Consider the following 24,193-nt stretch of genomic DNA (forward strand, 5'->3'; position numbering starts at 1 on the left):
AACGTCACACAAAACTTATACCAAGATTGTTTTTTAGCATTATTCCCTTTATTTGACAGTGAGAGTGAAGAGGCCGGCAGGAAACATGAGGAAAGAGAGAAGGGCTGTGACATCCCACTGTAGCTGGAACTGAAACATGGACGTTAGATCATGGCACAGGTGATCCTCTAAAGTATAGTTAAAGTTTCTCTGTCTTGTTCCACAGTCTGAATACACAACATTACACAGCCAGAAACTTCCCTGGAACCTAAACCTTAGAGGCCTTGAGATCCCACACATGGTCCATGCATGTGATGCAGAGCCAGAGCCTAATAAAACGACAGCTGACAAATTTACATGAGTGATGACATAATAACATATAATAAATTACTTAAAAAAAAAATCTCAAATGGAAAATACATATTATGAATATCTTTAGGTTTGTGAAAACATGATTATTTTCTAAATTTGAATGTATAAATCCTGAGGGGAAATTCTTATGCCAGCTTGCTGCAATATTACAGTAACAATTTATAACATACATAATAATAAAACAACAAAGCTAAGTCTAAAAGTATATGTGAAAATAAAAATGACAGCATACATTGTAAATTAAATACTCATATAAAGTTTATGCTGATACAGAACCAGTGACTGACAGTCAATTAAATGACAGCTGACAAATTGACATGAGTGATGACATAATAACACATTTAAACACCGGAGACACACACACACACACACACACACACACACACACACACACACACACACACACACACACACACACGAACACACACACGAACACACACACACACACACACCACAACACACACACTGAGTGGCCTCTGCATTCCGTTCTCCTCGCGCTCCGATTGGCCGAGCATCTTGTCCGTCATCTTTCCCCAGCCCGAGCTCGCAGCCCATTGGTCGGCGGGACACCTCCGGCAGCAGCCCGGACGCCATTGGCTGAGAAACTAGGTTAGTGGTCCGACGGGCATGACGCTGAAGAGAAACTGGGTCAGCGGCTGCGATTCGTTTATGTCACACTTGTGCGGGTCGTTATCGCAGCTCGCCCGGTGGCTTCCAATGGAGACACGGACCCCGGCGGACCTGCGGTGAGTACGCGGCGGCCACCGGCCTGCGGGCGCTCGAACCCGCAGCTCGGGGTGGGGGTTCGGGTTCGGCGGCGGCGGGTGATCTGTGGCGGTACCGTCGATGTTTTCCGCGGTCACGTCACTGTGGGTTTTCTGGAGCAGGGACGTTAGCTCCTGACAGCCAGTGGAGCTAGCAGCTGAATGCTAACGTTAGGGACTACGCGCTGGGGATGGATCGAGTGCAGGGAAACCGCCCCCCCCCCCTGTTGTTAGCGTACATTGCGTGTTTTGGGGGACGCGTGTGCACGAGGTGAGTGCCGGGGTGGGGGGGGAATGCGTGTTAAATGTCAACTCAACCTAAGGCAGCTGGTGCTATCGATGCTAGCAGGCTAGCTATGTAAACAGGCCTCGGTGGGCATCTCCAGCACTGGGTTCTTCGACAGCATCCTCCCATGCTAACTTCAAAGCCAAAATCAAAGCCCCCCGTCGTTAGCTTCACGTCTTTAAACGGCACAGTGGACATTGTGTGTGTGTGTGTGTGTGTGGGGGACTCGCACTTGAGATGTGGGCTGTTTCGAAACAGCAGCCTCATGATTGGTTATGAAATATCGTGACACTAGTCGCTGGCAGTGGAAATGGGTCGACTGGGCTGCAGTCTCCCGCAATGGTTCCCCTGAAGATGGTCACGGGCGCTGCTGGTTCCGGGCTCTGGTTCACCAGTGGCTGGGTTGGTTTGCAGCAGGGGATCCCTGACGTGGAGGGGGAGGATGGTTGCTTTTTAATTCCACTCCATACTGTGAGTCACACTCACCAGCTGAGTGTCCATGGGATACTTGTGGATTCAGTGTTTCCCAGTGGAAGGTCATGGTCTGTTGTGGATCTGTTTGGGACCGTTAATGTGAAAAATCTGCTAATGTTAATTTTAGATATTTTTTATTTCCCTTCTATTAAATGTTGGATTGTTGAATATGCAACTAGTGTTTGTTTATGTCTTTGTTTACATAGGGTTGAGAGAAACTGCCAAACATAAAAAAAAAATCTCATTGGACAATATTGATAATTATTATTTGCTTTATGTTTAGACTCCTTTTTGCTGCAGAGTGAAGAAATAATAATGTGATATTTATCAAGATGATTATTGATGTAGGTCAATATAGTTAAATATCCCAATATATTTCACATCAATATTTCTTTTTAAGTTTTGAAACTTGTTTTTGTCCGTGAGTGAAGGTTGTCGTTTTTAATTGTCCTCTTTTTGTTCGCACAGTACATGAGCAGTATTTTGATGTATTCGACTTTGATATTGTTTTGTTACCCATCCCTATGTTTCTGTTAGAATCTTTTAAAGTCTTCTCAACAGTAGTGTGATCTACGTCTGTGTGATATGACCCAAATTTTATATTTCGCTTATGATGCACATCAATGTACATTCAATTTTATTTCGATTTCATCTATATATTTATAACGACAACTCGTATGAATCAACATTTTGGTAAATGTGGCAGTGTTGGCCAGAGTGGTTTCATCCCAGTCCGTTTGTTTGTTTGTTTGGAAGCAAGATGCCAAAAAAAATACAACTAATTAGATTTCCAAGAAACTGAAAGGATTTGTGATGGGTCAGGGAAGGACTCATTAAAATTTGGTCAGGGGACAGATCCAGTAATTTTGTTCCACTTTCTTGAACATTGCTACAAAAGATCAGGCACATTTGTGGAACTGAAATCTTTAAAGTTTGTGAAATCTGGCGCAGCTTGATAGATTTTGAGGCGACTGTTTGGGAGATAAAGTCTAAGTAAAGACTGAAACAACAAAAACTCTTAATGAATAAATAGTTAATAATCAATGACTGCATTCAAAGTCCTGTTTCTCATTACGTTTTGAATTGCATGCGAATAAAAGGTATATTACTCATATTATTTCATTATTTCTCTTAAAATATCTGAGTTTGACTTTTCATTGAGGGCTCGACTGTACTTTTGTGGCTCTCATGTCGTCTGCAGACACTTTCCCTTCTGTTTGACTTCATTCATGCGCAAGTGATCAAAGAGGGTTGGGGTGTTTTGAGTCTGTTGTGGGGACCGGTCTGTGGCGTTATTATAGATTTCTGGTTCATGACAGACTTTCATACTCAAACCACATCATGGCAACAGAAGTAGTCTTTTAGGTACGAGGTCCTGGTCCTCGTCTTAGTCCTTATAGCCCGTTCTGTGTCAGTCAATGTCCATTAGAGTTTGTTCATGTTGTCGTCTTGCCTCAAAGCGTGTGACTTGTGACACACTAGAACATAATATGAAACAAATTGTGTTTTTCTATCGTTAAACAATGTCATATCTTCCACCCCCCAGTGTTATCAGTAGTAAACATGTTAAGCTTTTCCCGACAGGAAAGACATCCGCCTTGAACTTCAGACTTGGACTCACAAGTGTTGTTGTTGTTTTTGGCTTGTGCACAGGTAGCAACCTGCATTAGTGCTCATCAGTGCTGATATGTTGACACAAAGGCATTTTGATAACGGAAGTTTGTTGGGAGGATTCGGCAGAGCTGCAGGTGACCAGCCTGTTTATCATCGAGACAAGCAAACCAGTTGTTTCTCTTAAGAAGAAGTGTCCATGAAAACACATGAAAAGTTAAAGGTGAACTAATAATGTGAGGAGAAAGGACTTGTGAGCATTTTGTGTTGTGGTCTTCCGCTTGTCTGCCTCATGATTATGATTTTGATTTGGAAACTTGACGAGATGCAGAAATCCCAGTGGAGCAGAAACTGCTGCTCTCATTAGTAGCTGGTGTTTTTTTGTACTGTATTTAATATTGGTGACATTATACTACGGTTTGATGTTGAGTTATCTAGAACCAGGTGATTTTGACTATTATTTTGATTGCATTTAAATGTTGTCTTGTTTAAAAGGAGACAAGATTGATCAACTGCTTCCAGAATGCGTAGGACATCTCGGCCTCTGCTCTCGCTTTACCTGACTTGTGGTGTTGGGCCAGGCTAGCAGCTTAGTGTGTGTGTAATGCAAATTTGGGTCATTGTGACATCCCATAGTAAGTACTGATTAGGCTGCTGACAAGGTGTTTCAGGAGAGGGCTCCCTTTACCTCAGAGCTTTGGCTTTTTAACTTTGCAAGTCTCTCAGACCACCGCTGCTGTCGGACCAGATTTCGCAAGGAACCATTTACTTGCACAATCTTGTAAGAAACCAGGACAGGGAATTGCGTGAGCAAGGTTAAAAGCATAAACAGCAGCATTCCTCAAGTATTTACAATGCATGCAGGGCAGGATCAGCCCATGGCAGCAAGTGGATCCGTCTCGTCCCCACCGCAATGAAATGAAAGGGGAACAAATTTGAGTGTGAGTGTGTGTTTAGAGTAGTGATTGTGTAGTTATAGAGAGCTGTCAATCAAGCACAGTCTGTATACGTCCACAAAGTCTTGTAGACTTGTAATCAGGCAGCGCAAGTGAAAACATCTGCAGTGATGTTTTGGATTTTTAGGACCATGTTGTTGCAGTATTGGAGGATTGTCTTAAAGGAAATATTCGGCATTTATTATTTCATATTATTATTTTCTTTCTTTTATAATAATATCATGAAAACAATGATCAGGACGGGCAACTTCCTGGAGACCCTGAAGGCACAGAAATTAATACACAAAGTATAAGAATAAGAAATTGTTTTTGAATGAAATTCATAAACAGATCTAGTGCATACGTGTGAGGTGTAGAGATTCTTTTAGGTGGAAATTGTTGCTTGTTGTCAGAGCTTGGTTAATGTGTTTATCCTTTTTACAGTCTGCGTTTGCTCCAGCTACACATTTACTGTACAGAAAATAGAGTTTTACTATTTCTTATATTTTTTTCTCTGCAAGAAAATGAACAAGCACAGTTTTCAAGCTGTTAAACTCGTCCTTCACTGTTGCACAAATACAATCTGGGCACATACACAAGGTCAGAGGTGAATTGTATGGGCAGTCTTGTTACGCATACACAACATAAACACACACACAGAGTCATAACAAGTCTCTTCTCTGTAACCTTCTTGATTCAATATTTTGCTTGGTCGGTTCAAGCGGTTGCAAGAAGGGAACAACTCAGCAGCTGAGGTGAAATTGGATCAGGCGACAGGTGCTTTCTTCAGTTTGCATGAACTTTGATTCACTCATATTGCTCATACATACTATTAAAAGACAGAATGATTTAAAATAGTAATGATCTAAATGTTTGTTTTTGTTTGAGCGAGGATCCTCATTCAAGGGTTTAGTGCTTTACAGTGCTTGTCACATGACTCTGTCACGTGATGCACAAACCTATCATGAGATTAAATGTCCTTGATGAATGTTGATGCATAACGTGGGATTTCAGTTTCTAATGTAATGCATATATTATATTAATCATAATAAACCCACGGAGCACTTGAATCCTGATTTCGATGGGGGTTACCATGGCAACAGCAGAAGCATCAACACTTTAAGCATCTGGTTCAACATGCGGTATATTTAAACACGGTAAGTGAAACGGGTTCAGGTAATTTAAGCTGCACTGCAGTCATCGGCACTGAGGAATATCAACATTATTTTCCTACTCAATTTTTACGGACATATTCCAAAGCTTGTGTCTGAAAACTGCTTGTGTGTGTGTGTGTAGGTGTTTTGCAGTTTGTTTTAAATGTCCGTCTCAGAGTTTGTTCACACACACAACGTCCTGTGGGTGATCTCATCCCCAGTGGACGGCCCTTAAGTGTGAGTGGACTGATCCCTCACACACGTCTGCACTAAAGTTTCTAGACAGAAAGTATAATGTGAATCGATGACCCTATAAACTGCTTACACTAAAAGAACTCCGGTGTTGTTAAGTGCCTTAGATGTTCCCCATGAAGTTGCTGATCTCATGCTAAACTCCCTCCAAAGTGCAACATTAGCATTCCTCTTGAGTTCTTGTGTTTCCGACTGCGTGACAAACAAAGTTCCAGTTGTTTGTGGCTGGTCAGGGTTTGTGGCGGTTGTTCTCCGCTGGTGGAAACGAGGTCGATGAGGGTGGCGACGCTGAGCCAAACCCGTAAAATTACCTCTTGGAGTTGGGTGATAATTTTTCTCGGTGTTCATTACAATTAGTGACGCAGTTGGTCCATGTAAAGAGTATTGAGAAGTGCAGCTTTAAAGAGACTGGGCCTCTAGAGGCTTGCTCGGCAAAAAGTGTGTCAGTATCTGGCTAATTTCAAGTTGAAACAATGAGGCGATGAATCATTATGTGCGCAGACAGCGGGGCCGGTATTGTCTCCCCGTGTGTGTTTGTGTGTTTGCATGTCATCATAGCGATCGTTGTCCTGGAGACACCAACAGCAGCCGGTCCACCGCTGAGGACTGTTGCACTAGCAGGTAACCATGTAAGATACAATCACGGAACTCGACAGGCGTGAAGTTTAGTTCAAAATGATGGAGAGCTTCGAAAGTTGGTGTAGGTCGGAAAATTCGCATATTTCCATTTTATTTGTTTTGTCATATAGTGTCGTAGTTTGTCTTTATTTTACAATTCCTTTTTCGGAATAACAGTTGGAATAGTATCAGTATCAACGTTGGAATGGTCCCTGTTTCTGTCCCTGGTTGAGATCAAAGTGTCTTTGATTTGGGAGAGCGTGGAGCTGATTTGATGCCCGGACGTTTCCTCGCTTCCTGACTGTCTGAGTGGGTGTAGAGTGTAGAACAGGGCAACTAAGCTGAATGGCATGCTGACTCACGGACAAAGTAGAAGTAGGTGGTGGATGGAAATTAAGGCTGGCTGGTTTGAGACCATAGAGACTGGCTGACCCACTTTCCACTCCAGCACCAGTTCCTTTCAGTGTTCAATCATGACATAGTGGTTTTCCCCCTCCAGCCCAGAGCTTTGTCCCAGTATAAGAGCTCACTGAGTCTGTCCTGACCCAGTAGTCTGCTGCCTGCTGCTTCAGCACTGCTTCTTGAGCTTTGCATTTACATGTCACTGCACATTAAACATTCAAGAAACCCACCACAGTGTTTCCTCTAGATCCTCAGAGGAAATGGTCACAGCTTCAGACTGGTTTCTATCATTTATTCTACCCACTAATTCCATCAATAGACATGTGACAAGTCTTCAATCAGTCTGTGGACCCAGTTGAACGTGCCTTCTTCTACGTCCTCGAATAAACCACAGCAGTGGTCTGTAACTGGGTCCAACCGCAGGTCAAAATCGCTGCCAGATCATTTGGATGATTTGATTATTTCCATTGTACCAGACAGACACAGATGAACTGACCCGCAACCGGTGCAGATCTCCATCATGGCAACAACATTCACAGACTCGCTTTCTGTTTGGCAAATTCTCTTCAAAGCAAAAGAACAACATTTTGTTTCTGCTTTATACGGAGAGGAATTAGAGTTTTTATTTTAAAAAGATGAGAACTCTGTTGTTTAACAGACCTGAAATAGCTGACATGCAATGCAATGCATGATAACACCAGTTCAGTAAATCAATTAAAATGAATATATATAAATAAAGTAAATCCAGCACACAAACACTAAAGTATGACTGGATGTTGTAGAAGTGTTTTATGAGGACTCACTAATGACAAGTAGACATCAACACAGGACAAGAGAACAGGACATTACACACAGACACGTTTACAACGGGCACTGCACCAGTAACAGTAATTAACCAATCTGTTTGGCAGATAAGACTCGTACTTCACTAATCCATTAAATGATTAAACCAGACTCGAATTCACACAACAATCAGCACCATGGAAGAGTCCATCTGTCCCATTGTTTGCTTAACCCCTTCGAAACAGCAGTTCTACAGTTATAGCTTAGCAACGAGTGGGACAGCAGGTCTGTCCCACTCTGGATTTCCCCACATGTTAACGTGGTGTGAGTGGGTTTGTAGAGGCGGTAATTTAAACAGGTTAAATAACCAGGACTGACTTTAACAGTATCATCATGTCTAATGGCAGCGTTAGAGCATTTACAAGAAGGTACGAGAGTATAGAGAAAATACATGAACCCTCAGGAAATGATTCATTTAGCCCAGATTCAGTTTTGACATTTTTCAGGTCAGCAGTACTGAACATAAGGAGCTCTCTTGTTTTGTTTTTTTTTCATTTTTTTCCCGAATGATTTTGTTTATATGCTAAGATTTAAAAGATTTGCATTTGACTGACAGTTTCCTCTTGGTCTCCCTGCAGAGGTTGATGGTTTGCACCCGCTGCTCACAGGTCAGATCATACTGGATGAAACCAGGTCAGACTGAATCGAAACAGATCTGAACTGAGCGGACCAGACCGATCCAGACGACACCAGGCCCGTCCAGGAGGCCTGTCCCAGTTTCCTATCAAGGTAACTGTTCTTCATATGCAAACTGTTCTCACGCACATTCCTCCTCGCATGCATCAGTCTGACTCACGAGGAAACTGTCACAGAGTTGAAAACATTAACAGAAAAACACAGAGACTTGTTTTTGTTACTTTTTCTTCTCACCTCATCTGCCTCTACATTTCCATCTTCCGCTGCCGACTACTATTTTCCATTGTCTGTAAAAAAAAAAAATAGACGACGTGTTTTAGCTTTAATGAAGCTGAAATATCCTGGATACGGGCGACACCATTATGCGCTTTTAACATAACTTGAAGTCAGAGTCATCGTAGTAGTGACCGTGGTGTAGGGCTGCGATATAGAGGTCCCACCCACACACGTGCTCCACCAATCGTGAGTCTGTCTCAGCTGTCAATCATGATGTTTCACACTGTTTTTTAAAGCATCAAATAAGTCATTTAAACTTCGATTAGCCTGTGTGTGTCTGTGTTTGAGTTGTTGTTTAATCACAATTCAATTGGCTGGTTCACTGCTCGATCAACGCAACACAATGGAACCACAATGCAGCTCAGCGACGTATGACATCACCACATTCAAAGAGAATGAGCAGCGTTTTGGTTGAAGCCTCAAATGTGTTCGAGTGAGTCCCGTGGGACGGGGGCTGCTGATTGGCTGCAGCTAGAAGTGACATATACATCACATCTGTTGCTCAACTTGTCTTTAACCATGATCATCTATATGTTCCCTGTTAAATACACACAAATACATTAGATGTATTACTCTCATGTAGCTGATGATGGTCTGAGACGTACAGTAATTCTATATCTGCAACTTCCTGTTTATTCTGCCCCCACGTCTGACCTAGATGTCGTGATGTTAGCAGCATGTGTCCAGGAAACTGTAACTGTGTGTGCGTGTGTGTGTGTGTGTGTGTGTGTGTCTGTGTGTGTCTGTTTGTGTTTCTTCTTCTTTCTCTGTGTTGTGATTCCTGTCCGACTGACGGTTGGTTGTAAACGTGATGTTTTGTCTGTTTGACAGTTGAGGGCTCACGAGTGGATGGAAGGAAATGATTTTAACACAGAGGCAGTGATGAACATCTGTGGTGAGTGTCACTTCATGATGTGTCCGACCCATCATGACAATTATCTCTGTCATTTTAATGTTTGTCTCCCTGATTGTTTACATATGGTAAATAATTGTAGAGGAGAATTAAAGAATACACATTTTTACTTTGTTACATACAAAGCAGGAGAGAAATTACTTGATGAAATAAATGTAATATAAACCACAAAATGCATATTGTGGTAGAACATTTATATTTGATTTCATATACGTTCCATCATATTTTATTTTTAAGACATTACTAAAAATTTAAAACAGTTTCTAGAGAAACAACAGTAACGTTTAATTTAATTAAATAATAATAAGACATGAGTCTGTATCCATCGCTCCTTCTGTCCTCTGCCCTCGTGTCCTCTGTCCTTGCTCCTCCTTTTCCCTTGGCCTCCCTCCTCCTGTCCTCTTCTCCTTTCCTTCTGTCCTTGTTCCTCCTGTCCACCTGTCCTCTTTCCCCCAGTCCTCTGTCTTTGTGTCCTTGTTCCCCCTGTCCTCTGTACTCTGTCCTCCTGTCCTCCTCCTCCACTTTCACTTTCTGCAGTTGGCTGGTTTGTCTCTGACACAATCTAAGTTTACAAGAATTTCCCACAAACTAACTTGTGGTAAACTAACATAACCACTTAGACTCTACAGACAGACAGATTTTAATTGTATTATTATTGTTGTAAAAAAAAACATTGTGGGAGACAGTGAATAAAACAAATGAAAAACTGTGCCTTTACTTTTTATTGTTCTGTACAGTAAAGAGAGTGGTTGTTATCTTCACTGTGTGTGTGTGTGTGTGTGTGTGTGTGTGTGTGTGTGTGTGTGTGTGTGTGTGTGTGTGTGTGTGTGTGTGTGTGTGTGTGTGTGTGTGTGTGTGTGTGTGTGTGTGTGTGTGCGTGTGCACTGCAGCCAACAGTGCTTCATATTAAAATTGTTAATAATTATATTTATCAGACAGAGGCAATTAGTTCTTCAGTAACCTGCGGGACTTTCAACCTGCCATATTAACTCGGGCAGAGCTTCGGAGCTCGTATTTCAAAAGCTCTGTCCCACGTGGGACATTTAGGTTTTTGACTTATCTTCCTGCAGCAAGAGCACAAACATCAGACAACATCTCACCTCATTCTGCTCTGCTCTTGTCTGCTCTCCGCAGATGACCTGATGGCAGACCAAAGGATGGACATCTCGTCGACAATGACTGACTTCATGTCCCCTGGCTCCACCGACCTCATCTCCAGCTCCATCAGCACGCCTGGCATGGACTACACGCGCAAGAGGAAGGGCAGCACCACCGACTACCAGTAAGAGCAGGAGCGATAGATGCAAGAAGGACAGAAAGAATAATGAGGATGAAACTGTGAAAGGAAAGAAAAGTCAGGGTGGAGAGAACGAAGGTAGAAAAGAGGAGGAAGAGAATGAAGTGAAAAATGGAGATAGTTTCAGACTTTTAGAATAAACTGAAACTAATGCAGCGTTTCTGGTCCGACCAATATTTACAATCTATTTAATTCATCACTCGTGTATTATTTTCACTGCCCTCACTCTGTCAGTCTTTAAAAAAGATATACACATTGTATAAACTCTATAAGTCAGTGCTTCTGTTTTTAATATTATAAATAATCACAAGAATCAATGTTTCAATGAAAGAATCTAATGAATGTATTTTTGTTTCTTTGCAGAATTGATGGCTTCTCATTCGAGTAAGTTCAACCAACTTAATGTTTTATCGATTTAAAGAAAAGTTGAATCTGTCTAAAACACATAATGACCTACAATTGATTTGTCACCATCAAATAAGTGAACTGGTCTATGAAGCACTGTGGTTATTTAGATGTGTCCTAAAATGAATGTCTCCTGTCTTTTCCTCCGTAGTGACATGGACCCAGACAAAGATAAGCTTGGAAGGTAAGAGGTTACCGTGGTGACAGCTTTAATCCTCAGTATGTTTTCATTTGTTTGTCCCTTTTCCCTGCTGTTGAAATGAGCCAGTTTCCTTTTGAAACCAGTTAAACTCAACTTGAAGGCTTTGGTTCACCAAACTTATAAACACGAGACAAACATTCTCCTCTTTAAACGTCCCCCTTCTGGTGAAAATCAAGTTTTTAAACATGTCTACCTTGTTCATTTTTATATGGTTAAAAAAAAACATATTTTGAACGAAATAAGCCGTCAACTCAATTTCCACCTCAACACTGCAGGAAACAATGCTAGTCTGAAAACAACTCGGACTCAGAGAGCCAGGGTTTGTGATGTCAAACACACCAAGCCTGTCGACTTGGGTCGGGGGCTCAGTAGCTGGAAAGTCCCCGTCACAAAAAGAGGAAGGAAGGTGAAGAGTCACATTTGTACCAATTTGGGACCAGGTGGGAACATGGAGCAAAAATAATAACTCTGGAGGCTTTTCGCCCAAACATAACATCTCTTAACGCTCTACACGATCTGATCTGTGAGCTAATTCTTCTTTTTAATCTCTAAAAATCAACAGTCATTTGTATTATAATATCTGATATTAGATATTATCCGTGTGCCTGTGGGCTGGTTTTGAATACTCCTCATTATTTTTTAATTTGTTTTGCATAACTGCATGAATGAGGGACTGTGAAGAGGTTCGATGAAACTCCGTCCCGTTTGTATTACATCAGTCACGAGATGGTCTCAGTCAGATACAACCCCAGAGCTTTACTCACGTTGCATAAGCTTTGTTTCTTATGAGACTGATAAAGGAGGTTAGTTACAGAACCTGTGAGGTTTGCTGTGGCCCCATTCCCTCCCTCCCTCCCTCCCTCCTCCCTCCTCCTCCCTCCCTCCCTTTACTCACCCCAGCCCTTCTGTCGCACTCAATTAAACCTCAAACCTTGTGGTTTATTTTTCTCTCTGAAACGTTCCCTCTTTTTGCCACTTCACTAAAATGTCTTGGTTTGTCTTTCCAGTGACCAACAGGGCCGGATTAAGAATGCCAGGTATAAAAACTCCTTCTGTTCTCACTCGCTCTCTCTCTTTCTCTCTCTCTGATAATCTCTCTAACATGAATTAAATGTCAGTCTGTGTTTGGGCACAGAGAAATCTTTGTGTGTGTTGATAATAAGAAACTTTAAACATTGAAGTGTAATAGATGTGTGGAGCTGAGGGCCTGTAAGAGCATCCTGTACCTAGTGGCTAATGACAAGCGCTCTTTCTCTTGCATGGAAAGAACTTGTCTTTCTGTAGCCGTCAGTGTTGCCAGGTTCAAGTCTGGGCAGAACAGACGAGTGGGACAGACCCACGGATGTTTTCTTTTTACGTCCTGAATGACAGACTGTTTTATATCACGTTAGATAAGACTCTGTAGTAATGGGTAATCTGCGTTGCAAAAATGCAGCCCGTTGAAAGACAACTTGCCTGATCTTGCATCTGTCTCTTACGGAAAAGGTCAAATCCAACCGAGATGATTCTTGATATTTACTTTCAGATTAATGTCAGCGAGGCAGGTTTTTAAACAGAAGGAAGTTTGATGAGTTCAGCGTGTTAACGTGTGCTGCTTCTTCCTCCACAGAGAGGCTCACAGCCAGATCGAGAAGCGGCGCAGGGACAAGATGAACAGCTTCATCGACGAGCTGGCGTCGCTGGTGCCCACCTGTAACGCCATGTCCCGCAAGCTCGACAAGCTGACGGTCCTGCGCATGGCCGTCCAGCACATGAAGACACTCAGAGGTCAGGATGGATGTGATGATGATGATGATAATGGCACACGGCTCAGTGTGTGAGGGGGTAGAGAAGCTTGTGTTGGTGCGGTGAACATTTAAACAGCAAGTTTCTTTGGTGCAAACATGGATAGTGGTTTACTGATAATAACACTGCCAACATATTCTACTCACACACTGTACACAGCTGTCAAAGAGACACAAGAGATGTACATGAAGATATGTTATCACCTTTGCCTCACCTGACTGTAAATCTTTAACAATGGGCTGCAACTGATTCATTAAATAGATGATTGACATCATGAAAAATATTGGTTTTCTCAAGAGAAAGTGTCGGTCACTGGGTTTAGCTTCACCTAGATTTGTGTATTTAATTGTTTTTTTATGATTTTTTTACTTTTTTTTTAGAGAGCCTGACATGCTGCGTTATTAATACATTAAAATACCTTGATTTGATTTTCTTGATGGAAAGATGCATTTTCTTTGAGCAGTCCAAATTAGTGAAGGGGTTGGGAGGATTTGTCCATAATACAAGAGTGAGGTTGAGATTTTAGTAGCTGAGCTAATAATCAACGTGTGTTTTATTGTTGTGTTTACTGTTGTGTAGGTGCAGCCAACCCGTACACAGAGGCCAACTACAAGCCTTCCTTCCTGTCAGATGATGAACTCAAGCACTTGATACTAAGGGTGAGTGCAGACGTCTGACACTGATAATAGTTTGGCTTCTTGTTAACTGATGCAGACGTGGACAGTAAAACTAATAACATTAGATTTTCCACCCAGTTCACAATGTGTTCTATTCACTTCTTGTCTGTTAATTGTGTTTTCAAAACTTCAAAGTAAATGTTGCCGAGTCATATTATGTAGTAAAAGTGAATTAAACTGTGTTTTCTGTGTTTTCATGCAGGCTGCTGATGGTTTCTTGTTTGTTGTCGGCTGCGATCGCGGCAAAATTCTCTTTGTTTCTGAATCGGTCTACAAAATACTAAACTACAGCCAGGTATGTCGACAGCAGACACTTCATGGAAGAAGTGGTTTACAGGGTTCCCCCCCCTTCATCTGTTTTCCTCACTCACTCTCGTATATCTCCGCCCCCCCCCCCTCTGTGTCCAGAACGACCTGATAGGTCAGAGCCTGTTTGACTACCTTCACCCCAAGGACATTGCCAAGGTCAAAGAGCAGCTGTCCTCTTCCGACACGGCCCCACGAGAGAGGCTCATCGACGCTAAAAGTAAGCAACCCAAACACACGTCTTCATCTATTTTGTGAAATCTCTTGTTTTTCAAAAAGAAGAGATTCTATAAAAATATTTAAATGGTTGAGAATAGAGCCAGGTATAGAGGACAATGATTAGAAATTGTTGAATACATTTTCTTCTGTATTTTTTAACTACAAACACATCTGGAGAAAGAATGGGTGCATTTAGCTTCATTCAACTCTTAAAACAGATGCATCGTAAAGTAAAAACGTGCAAGTGTCTGATTGATTGATGGACTGTCAGCTGATGATGATGCAATCCATTGCAGATAACAGAATAATGTTTCGACAAGTGAGAATGAAACAAAAAAAAACAACCGAGTTGTAGTCTTGAGACGTGCTAACATGTTATTGTTGTGTATTTGTGTTGTGTGTCCGCAGCTGGTCTTCCAGTGAAGACAGACATCACTCCTGGTCCGTCTCGACTCTGTTCTGGAGCCAGACGGTCATTTTTCTGCAGGATGAAGTGCAACAGGCCTTCTGTCAAAGTAGAAGATAAAGACTTTCCCTCCACCTGCTCGAAGAAAAAAGGTGCGTTGTCCTAAATGTCCTCATTGTCCTAAATGTCACACAAACCCTCTTCCTGCCGATGGAAGCAAAGCAGCCACGTGCCGGTCAAAGCATCTTTCAGCGTCACTCAGGGTCTCATAAATTTAGCTGTTTTCTCCCACTTGTGAAGAACCCAGCAGGAGATTGTCCGGGTCAGACTCGTTCAGAACAACAGGAACATGTGGAGAACGTTCAGTCGAGGGGCGGAGCCTGAGTGAAGCTTGTCTCAGAGCAGTTTAGATTCAGCTGTTGACCCTCGTACTCGAGACACCGTTGAGAAAAGCCCCGGTTCTCTGGTCCCACATCCTTATTAGAACAAGGAATCACACCTCAGTTGGCACGGGAGAGGAAGTGGGCCTCTTTAAGTGCTTTTATTTTCTTACCTAACCTTTTATGTAACATTTTTATTGCAGAAATATTGTTTATGTAAATCATCTATTGCCTTTTCACATTTTAGGAATTCATACGGGTACTTTTCCTTTTGTTGTTATTGTTAAATAAATCCACTAAATAGGAAAATTCTGCAGTAGATGTTAAAAAAAAAAACCTTGGCACCATGTCTCTGATTTTCTTTTTATATCAACTAGAACAGAACGTTCTTCACAGTCCAAGGTTTGAGAGCAAGATATTAAATTATTCAGTTTTATTTACACCACATAAGGGAGATGCTAATGGCTGGTGGTTTAATCTCCTCTTAATAAAATATGGATTACGGATATTTTCCAGGCTAAATGATCATCAACACTCGAATCCAGAAACCAGTCCCATCCCTTTTCTCTCATGTATAAATATACTACTTATATTTGTGTACATATACATTTGAACACAAACACGTACACACACGTGTCGAACTCCATGTGCGGACAACAGAACCGGGTTGAGAGCAGCTGAACACGTGACCCTCGGCTTCCTCACGTTGTGTGAAAGCAAACACCAAACACAGGATCATGTTATTTCATCATGAATTTAGAGCTGAGCTACGGCTGAATGCGTCTGCTGCTCGCTCATTGTCGGGGGAAGCGAACTCAGCATAAGCGGCATTAATATTTATGCGAGGTAATTTGGTAACCATGGTAACTAAAATGTGTGTCAGCATGTGCGGTGGGGATTTTCCTGAACCAATTTGAAGAATCGTCGGTGTGTTGTGTTTAAATCTTGAGACCCCTTCATCATTATTCATAATGTAATGACTGAACTGGCATCTGGACTAATGATTGTCAGAGAAAAGCTTCCTCTCTCTAAAGCTACTTTCAGACGTTCCACTGAAGTCTGGACATGTTCCTGAAACTGTACGAGAGAACACAGATGTCTGAGTAGGTTGAGTTGTGGGGATAATATCTGAGAGAGCCCATGTGAAGAAATTCACAACGAGCGAGTCGGCCTGTTCATGATATTTTTAACAAAGTGACGGACGCAAAACTGGTAAAAATCTTTCTTCACAGCTGCACGAGATTCATTCAGACTCTCCTGACTCGTCTCTCTACCTCTCTCTTGCTCACACGCACACACACGCACACACACACACAGTGACATCAGACACGCTTGTGTACTCAGACTGGGTAAAAACAACACAACTTCAAAAGTGTCCCTGTTGTTGTGAACGAGTCTGACCCGGACGATCTCCTGCTGCGTTCTGTATGTGTGAAAGACAAAATGTTCTGACCCAATTTTCCGGACAGTTTACGATGCTCGTGTCTGGAAACAGCTGTAGTGACACCACAGAACCTAAATCAACACACATAAGTCAGAAGAATTGTTGCGTTGTTACAGAAATGAACCCCTGTTTGATTCAGTCCACTGAACTGTGAGAATCTCCCATCACCCCCCCACAGCGCTTGATGGGATCCAGTGAATTTGCTTCCTTTTTTATTTCCTGTTATAACCGTCAGCACCCTCGTCCCTCGTCCCTCGCCCCTCTCTCTCTTCACAGCGGACCGCAAGAGCTTCTGCACCATCCACAGCACGGGCTACCTGAAGAGCTGGCCTCCCACCAAGATGGGTCTGGACGAGGACAACGAGCCCGACAACGAGGGCTGCAACCTGAGCTGCCTGGTGGCCATCGGCCGCCTGCACCCCCACATCGTTCCCCAGCCCAGCCTGGCAGACATCCGGGTGAAGCCCACAGAGTACGTCTCCCGGCACGCCATCGATGGCAAATTCGTCTTCGTGGACCAGAGGTGAGACGCAGTCGAGTGTGGGGGGGGGGGCCAGTTGTTCATGTGACCTGAGTAGTTGCAAACATACAAAAGATTTTACTCTTTCTAAACTATTGAATTCAACATGTCTTAATATTGAAGACTGGAAGACAGGAAAACACGGAGCAGGAGTAGTTCTTTGCTGCAGATCAATATTTTGAGAACGCTGTTTCCTCTCATGGTTGTAAAGAGACGCACATACACTAACAGCTCAAATTAAACACAACCTCTGTTTGTGTGTGTGTCTCCAGAGCCACAGCCATCCTCGCCTACCTGCCCCAGGAGCTGCTGGGAACATCCTTCTATGAGTATTTCCACCAGGACGACATCGGCCACTTGGCTGAGTGCCACAGACAAGGTGCCTGTCTAGAGACAAACAGAGACACTGTAAATATGTGTTTTTTATCTGTGTCCTCATCATGTGGACCTTTGTGCTCACAGTGCTGCAGATGAGAGAGAAGATCAACACCAACTGTTACAAATTCAAGATCAAAGATGGCTCCTTCATCACGCTGAGGAGCCGATGGTTCAGCTTCATGAATCCCTGGACCAAGGAGGTGGAGTACATCGTCTCCACCAACACCGTTGTGTCGTAAGTTCCCACGAGACACAAACGCACATTAAAAACACATAATTAAGTTTAGTCACTTAGTTTCTTATGTGTCTTTATATTTAGTTTTTGGGTTTATCCGTCCTGCTCTTCTTGAAATTTGGTGCAAAGGTTAATTTGGACTCAAGGATGAACTGATTTGATTCAAGGTCAAAGGTCAAGGATACAGTGACCTCACAAACACATTTTTAGCAATAAAAATCTGATTATTAACATGTTTTCTCTCCAGGTGTCCGATAATGGAAGGATCAGAATACCCTCAGTCTGCTGCCTCACCTCAGAGTATGGACAGTGCTCTCACCTCAGAGGGTAAGTCACTACTTAAACCTATGGGAAAGGATTCAAGTTTCACTGATTTATGAAGAAACAGTTTATTCTTCACACTGAATACAATCTCCTCATCCTGATTGCTGTGTGATTGACAGGTGGCGGGAGGCGGGCGCTGCAGACGGTACCCGGCATCCCGGGCGGCACGAGAGCAGGAGCCGGAAAGATCGGACGCATGATCGCGGAGGAGGTGATGGAGATTCAGAGGTGAGACGAGAGGAAATTAGTGAATTTAAAACTTGGAGGCTTTCAAGCTGAAGAAGTCTCGACCTGCAAATCTCTGTGACCCAGTTTTTACAGTTTATATGTCATCTAATATCTGAGCATTCGGCTGTAACGTGAAGAAGACCCCGTGTAAAGTAGGACAGTGAGTTCTCTGCAGGCTCTGGTTTGGAATCCAGACTAATGGTGACTCATACTTGCACCAGTTGAATCTTTTTATTGGATGTAATTTCTACGTATCGTCATGGCAACGCTGACAAAGTCCAGCACGAGTGTTGAAAACGTGTGAGATCGTGATGGAAGCCGGAGCCAGTAGATGATCAGAGGTTTGAATGTGAAGTGAATCTCAGAATCATCACAAACATCTTGTGTCTCTCTCTCTCTCTCTCTCTCTCTCTCAGGATCCGAGGCTCCTCCCCCTCCAGCTGTGGCTCGAGCCCTCTAAACATCACCAGCACCCCCCCACCCGACACCTGCTCCCCTGGAGGAAAGAAGGTAACACACACACACACACACACACACACACACACACACACACACACACACACACACCACACACAACACACTGAGTCGTCCCACTGAAGTGAAACAACACTGAACGCTGGATATTACCCATGATCCTCTGCTTCCTGAACCTGAAGGGCTGCAGCTGTAACAAATCCACCAAACTCTGTTCAGACTTCTTCATGTTTTAAAAGTTTTCCTTCTGAATATTGGAGATAAACTCTGGTTTTTAATAGCTTCTCTGAAAGAGGAAACATCCTCCATGTTCACAGTCACTCAACCATCAAACTTATTTTAATCACACTGCTGCTATAAAGTCAAATGTAGATAGTGTTGCTTTAAATACCAGATTCACAGATTGCATATCACTCTGGTCTACAAACGAACAATCACAAGCAAAAACACAAACTAGGCTCGTTCATCTGATCCTCAAAATATAAATTTGATCCCTTTACAATAAAGTCTTCACTAGTTAGCTTGTGCAGATAAAGTCTGAATCCTTCCTGAAGTAGGTCGTCAGTGTCGGAGCGATTCTCAGAACTCAGAAACAAACACTGGAGCTGTGCTGTGTAAATAGGTTCCTCTGGTCAGAGGCACACGTGTGAAACCTGAACTTTTACCGTGAACACGACGGTAAAAGAGATGAGCAGCTGCTGCGTGAGATACAGTGTGAGCTGGAAAACGTGACTCCTGAACTGAGGAAATCACAGCCGTCCGACAGCTCAGTTTACTGCTCGCTGCAAAACTGACGACGTGACGAAGCATCTGAACGTTACGTAAAGTTCTCTTTACCTCTGTGACACTCAGGTTCTTCTGAATCAAGATATTAGATCATTGGATAAAACTGGATCTATGTGTTTTTTAAATGTGTCAACATCAGTTACTTGTTGGACAGAAGTATTTGAGATATGAGACTTTCTCGACCTCGGTTGCAGCTCAACACAATTTTTGAACTTTTTGCACTTTTAATTAAATTCAATCTCCCTCAAACCTCTTTCTTCAGCTCCTGTAACATGTGACTTTCATCCTCGGGGGATCTTGTTATATAATGTATTGTCTTTATTGTATAGTGATAGGAATTTCAGTACGTGGACGATCCATATGAGACACAGACATGTTTTTTTCCCATGAGCCCCCAGTGTCTGCATCTTTGTGGTGAAACAAAGATGCAGACAGAACGTTTTAAGTTCAGGGGGGGGGACTGATCAGTTTTCACAGTAAACTGATCCGTGTGTGTTTGCGTTGTCTGTGTCTCCTCTATAGATTCAGAATGGAGGGACACCCGAGCTGCCGAGCACGGGGATCATTCCTGGACCTGATTCTGTCGGCTACCCGTACTCCAACCAGTCCATCATGAGTGAGTCTCGCACACACACACACACACACACACACACACACACACACACACACACACACACACACACACACACACACACACACACACACACACACACACACACTGGACTACATTTTAATGACCGGCAGCGATGGTCAATCTGCTAATTCGGCACGACAGCGAGGAGAGAGAGAGCCTCAGTTGTTGATTCGTTCGTGACGTCGAACATTGGGGGGAAAGCAGGAAGGCAACCTTTTTAAAAACCTGCGTTTATGGTGTAAAAGAAGTAGAACAGAGTTTGGTATTAAAATGATCTTGTAGAAACACAACTCACTGACCATTTCCTCAATCCTCCTCCATCCAGGTGACAACTCCCACCTGAGCATAGACATCATGGACGAGCCCGGCTCCAGCAGCCCCAGCAACGACGAGGCGGCCATGGCGGTCATCATGTCCCTGCTGGAGGCGGACGCCGGCCTGGGCGGACCCGTGGACTTCAGCGACCTGCCCTGGCCTTTGTGAGGAAGCTGGAAGGGAAGAAGCGCCGGGAGCCACTGGTGGAGAGAGTCGGGTCAGGTTGGATTCTGGCTGCCATGTTTGCTGCGCTCTGCACGCAACTGCACTGCAAAAAAGTTCATCTGCACACATCTTCAATTTCAAGTTTTCAGTGTTTCCTCGCTGACAAGAGGAGAGGAGGCGGATCTTAGCGCAGACGATTCTGGACGTTCAGATTCCAGCTCCTTCACTTCCTGTAGGTGGACCTGTGTTTCCACTGGAGCAGAAAGATGGATTATTAGCTCGTGTTCCTGCTCCAGACGATGTGTTTAGATGAGCGTGTTTGCAGTGGCGGTCGTGTGCAGATGAGGGGGTTCTCTAACGTTGCCACGGTTACAGACATTACTCTTAAAAAAAAAACAGTCCAGTAAAAGGAAAGAGAAGTTGGAGGTCTGCGGTGCTAACGTCTCTGCTGAGGGACTGAACTGACGTCGAGCCAACACCGGGACTCCTGAGACCTTCATGGACATTAGCTGAAGTTTGACGTGGGGCTAGAGAGGAGCGCTCCATTTCTGCCTCCCACCACGGACCGCTCTTTCATCTTCATCTTCATCTCTAACGTAGGACGGTGGAGCCGCACAGACGCGGCGGCTTCGGTGCACTTCACAGGAAATGGTCATTCTGTCCACCTGATCTCGACATGGGGAAACCAACCTACTTTTATCCTCTGGACATTTGCTCAGAAGACACGTGGAAGTTTTTTTACTCCCAAACTGACACGAGCAGGTTCAGTTAAATAATCAAACAAGCCACCGAGCTGCTGTTTCCTTAACCTGCATGAAAGTTAACGACTTTTTCTCCAAACTACTTTTAAAGCTGATATTCAGTCGATGTTGTTTTTCCAGAGTTTAAACCACAGTTTAAACAAAGATGAGAAGTTGTGTGAGAAGTTGTCGATAAATGTTAAAGCTATAAAACATAAGACTCTAAACTTCTAGATCCATCCGAGACGAACCAGGTCTGAGGGACTGGAGGACGCTGGTTCAGGTTTCAAACCTGGTCTGAGGACAATTAGACACAAATAAACTGAGGTGGTGAAAGAACATCGACACTTGGCAGCAGCGTCCAATCCGTCCAACTCTGTCCCTGAAAGTACAACTTAACAAACCATCAGACTTTAAAGGAGATCATGTGGTTAAGTTGATCCTCGGGGGGGCAGCAGCCCGGTGTGTGTAGGTGTGTTTTCACGGCTGTGGCGTCGCACACTTAGTTTCCCTCTGCAGACGTTTCCCAGAGAAATGTTTCCCACTGCTCCTCACACTCTTCAGCTCGTTGCCACAAACAAACCTGAGGTCTCACCTGCACACCCCACCCCCCCACCCCGACAACATATGAAGCACTTAAGACGCAGTGAAACTGTCAGTCACTAAACTCCATGGATCAGTTTTCAGATTCCACACAGAGACGCTGTCTTCTCCTCAATATGTGGACGGGAACTTGGCCACAGACAAAGGAAAAGAAAAGAAAAGTTTGTCTGGTTGAGAGAAGTTAAAATAAAATACCTCCGAGTTTAATTCTACTGCGATGGCGACGATGACAGATTCCCAAGACGTGGACGGTTAATCTTGAATTTGGTCAGTTTAGCACTTAACTAATATGCAGATGTTCTGTGGCTGTACGTGTCCTTGCAACCTCCCTCGTTAGCAGGAGGGGGCGACGGCGTAGACGGGGGCAGTCGAGTGTGGGGGCGGAGCTACGTGTGATTCTCTGATCTCATTGGCTGGCGGTGAACAAGGTCTCGAGGACTGAATGGAAAAAATTTCTGTGTACATTTTAAAAATGAAAATCCTCGACGCTTCTTCTTCACCTCTCCAGCTGGAGTCTGTTCAGAGGAGACGTGTTGAGAGGAGGCCTGATGGCGCCCCCTGCCTGTGTGGAAAGATAATGTGCAATATGTTGTTTTATTGTTTGTTTTTTAAAGCAAAAAAATACTTCTCATATCTCTTAAATCTTCAGATTGAATTAGACAAATTATTTCATTCTGTATCAATAAATATAAAAAACACAACTTGAAATAACAGTAAAAATATTTGAAATTAGTTTTTTAATACAACAAAAACATAATCAACGACAACAAATTATACTGTAAATTAAATTATACTGTAACACATACATAACCACATATATTTATACTCATGCACGGTGTGTGCGCATAAACGTTTTCCCAATTTTGCTAATTTATATGCATTTCTTTTTAAATGTTCCCTGATAAAAATGAAAATATTTAAAAGTCCAACTAAATAATTAATCTAATATATTTTATTAAATGAAAAAGATTCTGAATCTGTTTTGCAAATCTTTTATTTTATTATTTTGTTTGAAATTAGAAAAGAATTAGATTCTCACTCACTTCCTGTTGATTTATTTGTTTCTCTGATCATTTGACTGATTTTAAAATTTGATGCTTTGCGACTCAAACTGTTTTTAACGTGAGTGTTTTAAATTTATTATTATTTTCTTTCCACACGGGCAGAAAGTTTAAAACCTCTGGTTGGAGCGTTGCTAGCTCCTGTCCCCACACATCTGTACGAACTTTGATCTGTACGAACTTTGATCTGTACGAACTTTGATCTGTACGAACTTTGATCTGTACGAACTTTGATCTGTTCGAACTTTGATCTGTACGAGCTTTGATCTGTACGAAGCTCGGTTAACGTTCACAGTTGGTTCGACACCAGGCCTGTCCACAGTAAACCACCCCCCCTGCTGGCGCCCTCCGGAGGCAGCAGCTGGGGACGTCCCCTCTGTGTCTGTTCTAGTGGTTTTCTGTTTCAATGTTTTTACGCTACACTACAATACAGTGTTTCCCTTGTTGATATACCCCCCCACCTGACAATAATGTATCAAATCTTTAAATATTATCATGCTAAGAGTATACTTTATGCAAATATATATGAGTATGATGAGTGTATTGTATGTATCAGCAGTGAAATATTTTTAAAATAAAACCGTTTCTGTCATTGTGGACTTCACAATGTCTCTGTCTCTGCTGCTCCAGCCAATCACAGCAGCCCGCTGGTATTTTTATATGATGTTGCCGTCCAGCTGCTGGAAGCTCCGCCCCCGAGGGAAACATCTGCACCGCCCACTCGTCCTCGTGAACCGAGCTCGGTGAACAACTCACCACATTCAGACTCCTGTGATCATCACTGATGGTCAAATAAAATCATCTTTAAACTTATTTTACAGACTAAACAATGCAGAGAAGATTTGTGTTTCAGAAAAACGTGTTTATTTTCTATAAGTTCAATGTGATTTCATTTATAGTTTTTTTATAATAAAGTTTGTTTAAAGTGATAAATATCAAACCTCACGTAGCCGTAGTCTGTGAATAAAAATGGACGTAGACTTTGTCCGGAAAGTGAAACTGATGCAGAGTTTAAGGATTTAAAAAATGTAATCTAATATTTCTCATAAGGCACAGAAACTAATGTGTGAGGGTTAAGTTGAAATATTTCAATC

General features: G+C 42.8%; 1 protein-coding gene across 3 annotated transcripts; it reads left to right on the top strand.

The window, feature by feature from the left end:
* The first annotated feature begins 946 nt into the window (after window positions 1–946).
* arntl1a (aryl hydrocarbon receptor nuclear translocator-like 1a) lies at window positions 947–23,692 on the top strand. Of its 3 annotated transcripts, XM_035156406.2 has the most exons (20): window positions 947–1,097; window positions 8,269–8,419; window positions 9,434–9,497; window positions 10,650–10,797; window positions 11,176–11,196; window positions 11,369–11,401; window positions 12,427–12,456; window positions 13,029–13,186; window positions 13,784–13,863; window positions 14,084–14,176; window positions 14,290–14,407; window positions 14,815–14,964; window positions 16,913–17,159; window positions 17,429–17,535; window positions 17,619–17,769; window positions 18,017–18,096; window positions 18,213–18,321; window positions 18,738–18,831; window positions 20,104–20,197; window positions 20,541–23,692. In XM_035156406.2, the coding sequence occupies exons 3-20, from the start codon at window positions 9,452–9,454 to the stop codon at window positions 20,696–20,698; spliced, it is 1,917 nt and encodes a 638-aa protein (XP_035012297.1). In that variant the 5' UTR covers window positions 947–1,097; window positions 8,269–8,419; window positions 9,434–9,451; the 3' UTR covers window positions 20,699–23,692. The 3 variants fall into 3 exon arrangements, with proteins under 3 accessions (XP_035012297.1, XP_035012298.1, XP_035012299.1); XM_035156407.2 differs by lacking the exon at window positions 12,427–12,456; XM_035156408.2 differs by lacking the exon at window positions 9,434–9,497.
* Window positions 23,693–24,193: the final 501 nt, after the last annotated feature.

Source organism: Hippoglossus stenolepis, chromosome 5, assembly GCF_022539355.2.
Source record: "Hippoglossus stenolepis isolate QCI-W04-F060 chromosome 5, HSTE1.2, whole genome shotgun sequence".
Lineage (NCBI taxonomy): Eukaryota > Metazoa > Chordata > Actinopteri > Pleuronectiformes > Pleuronectidae > Hippoglossus > Hippoglossus stenolepis.

What these genes read in the sequence shown, in the direction of transcription:
- arntl1a (XM_035156406.2), top strand. Translation starts at nt 9,452, where the DNA reads ATGGAAGGAAATGATTTTAACACAGAGGCAGTGATGAACATCTGTG. An exon ending in GGCAGTGATGAACATCTGTG is followed by an intron (nt 9,498 to 10,649) that starts GTGAGTGTCACT and finishes TGCTCTCCGCAG; the next exon opens with ATGACCTGATGGCAGACCAA. An exon ending in CAGTGCTCTCACCTCAGAGG is followed by an intron (nt 18,097 to 18,212) that starts GTAAGTCACTAC and finishes TGTGATTGACAG; the next exon opens with GTGGCGGGAGGCGGGCGCTG.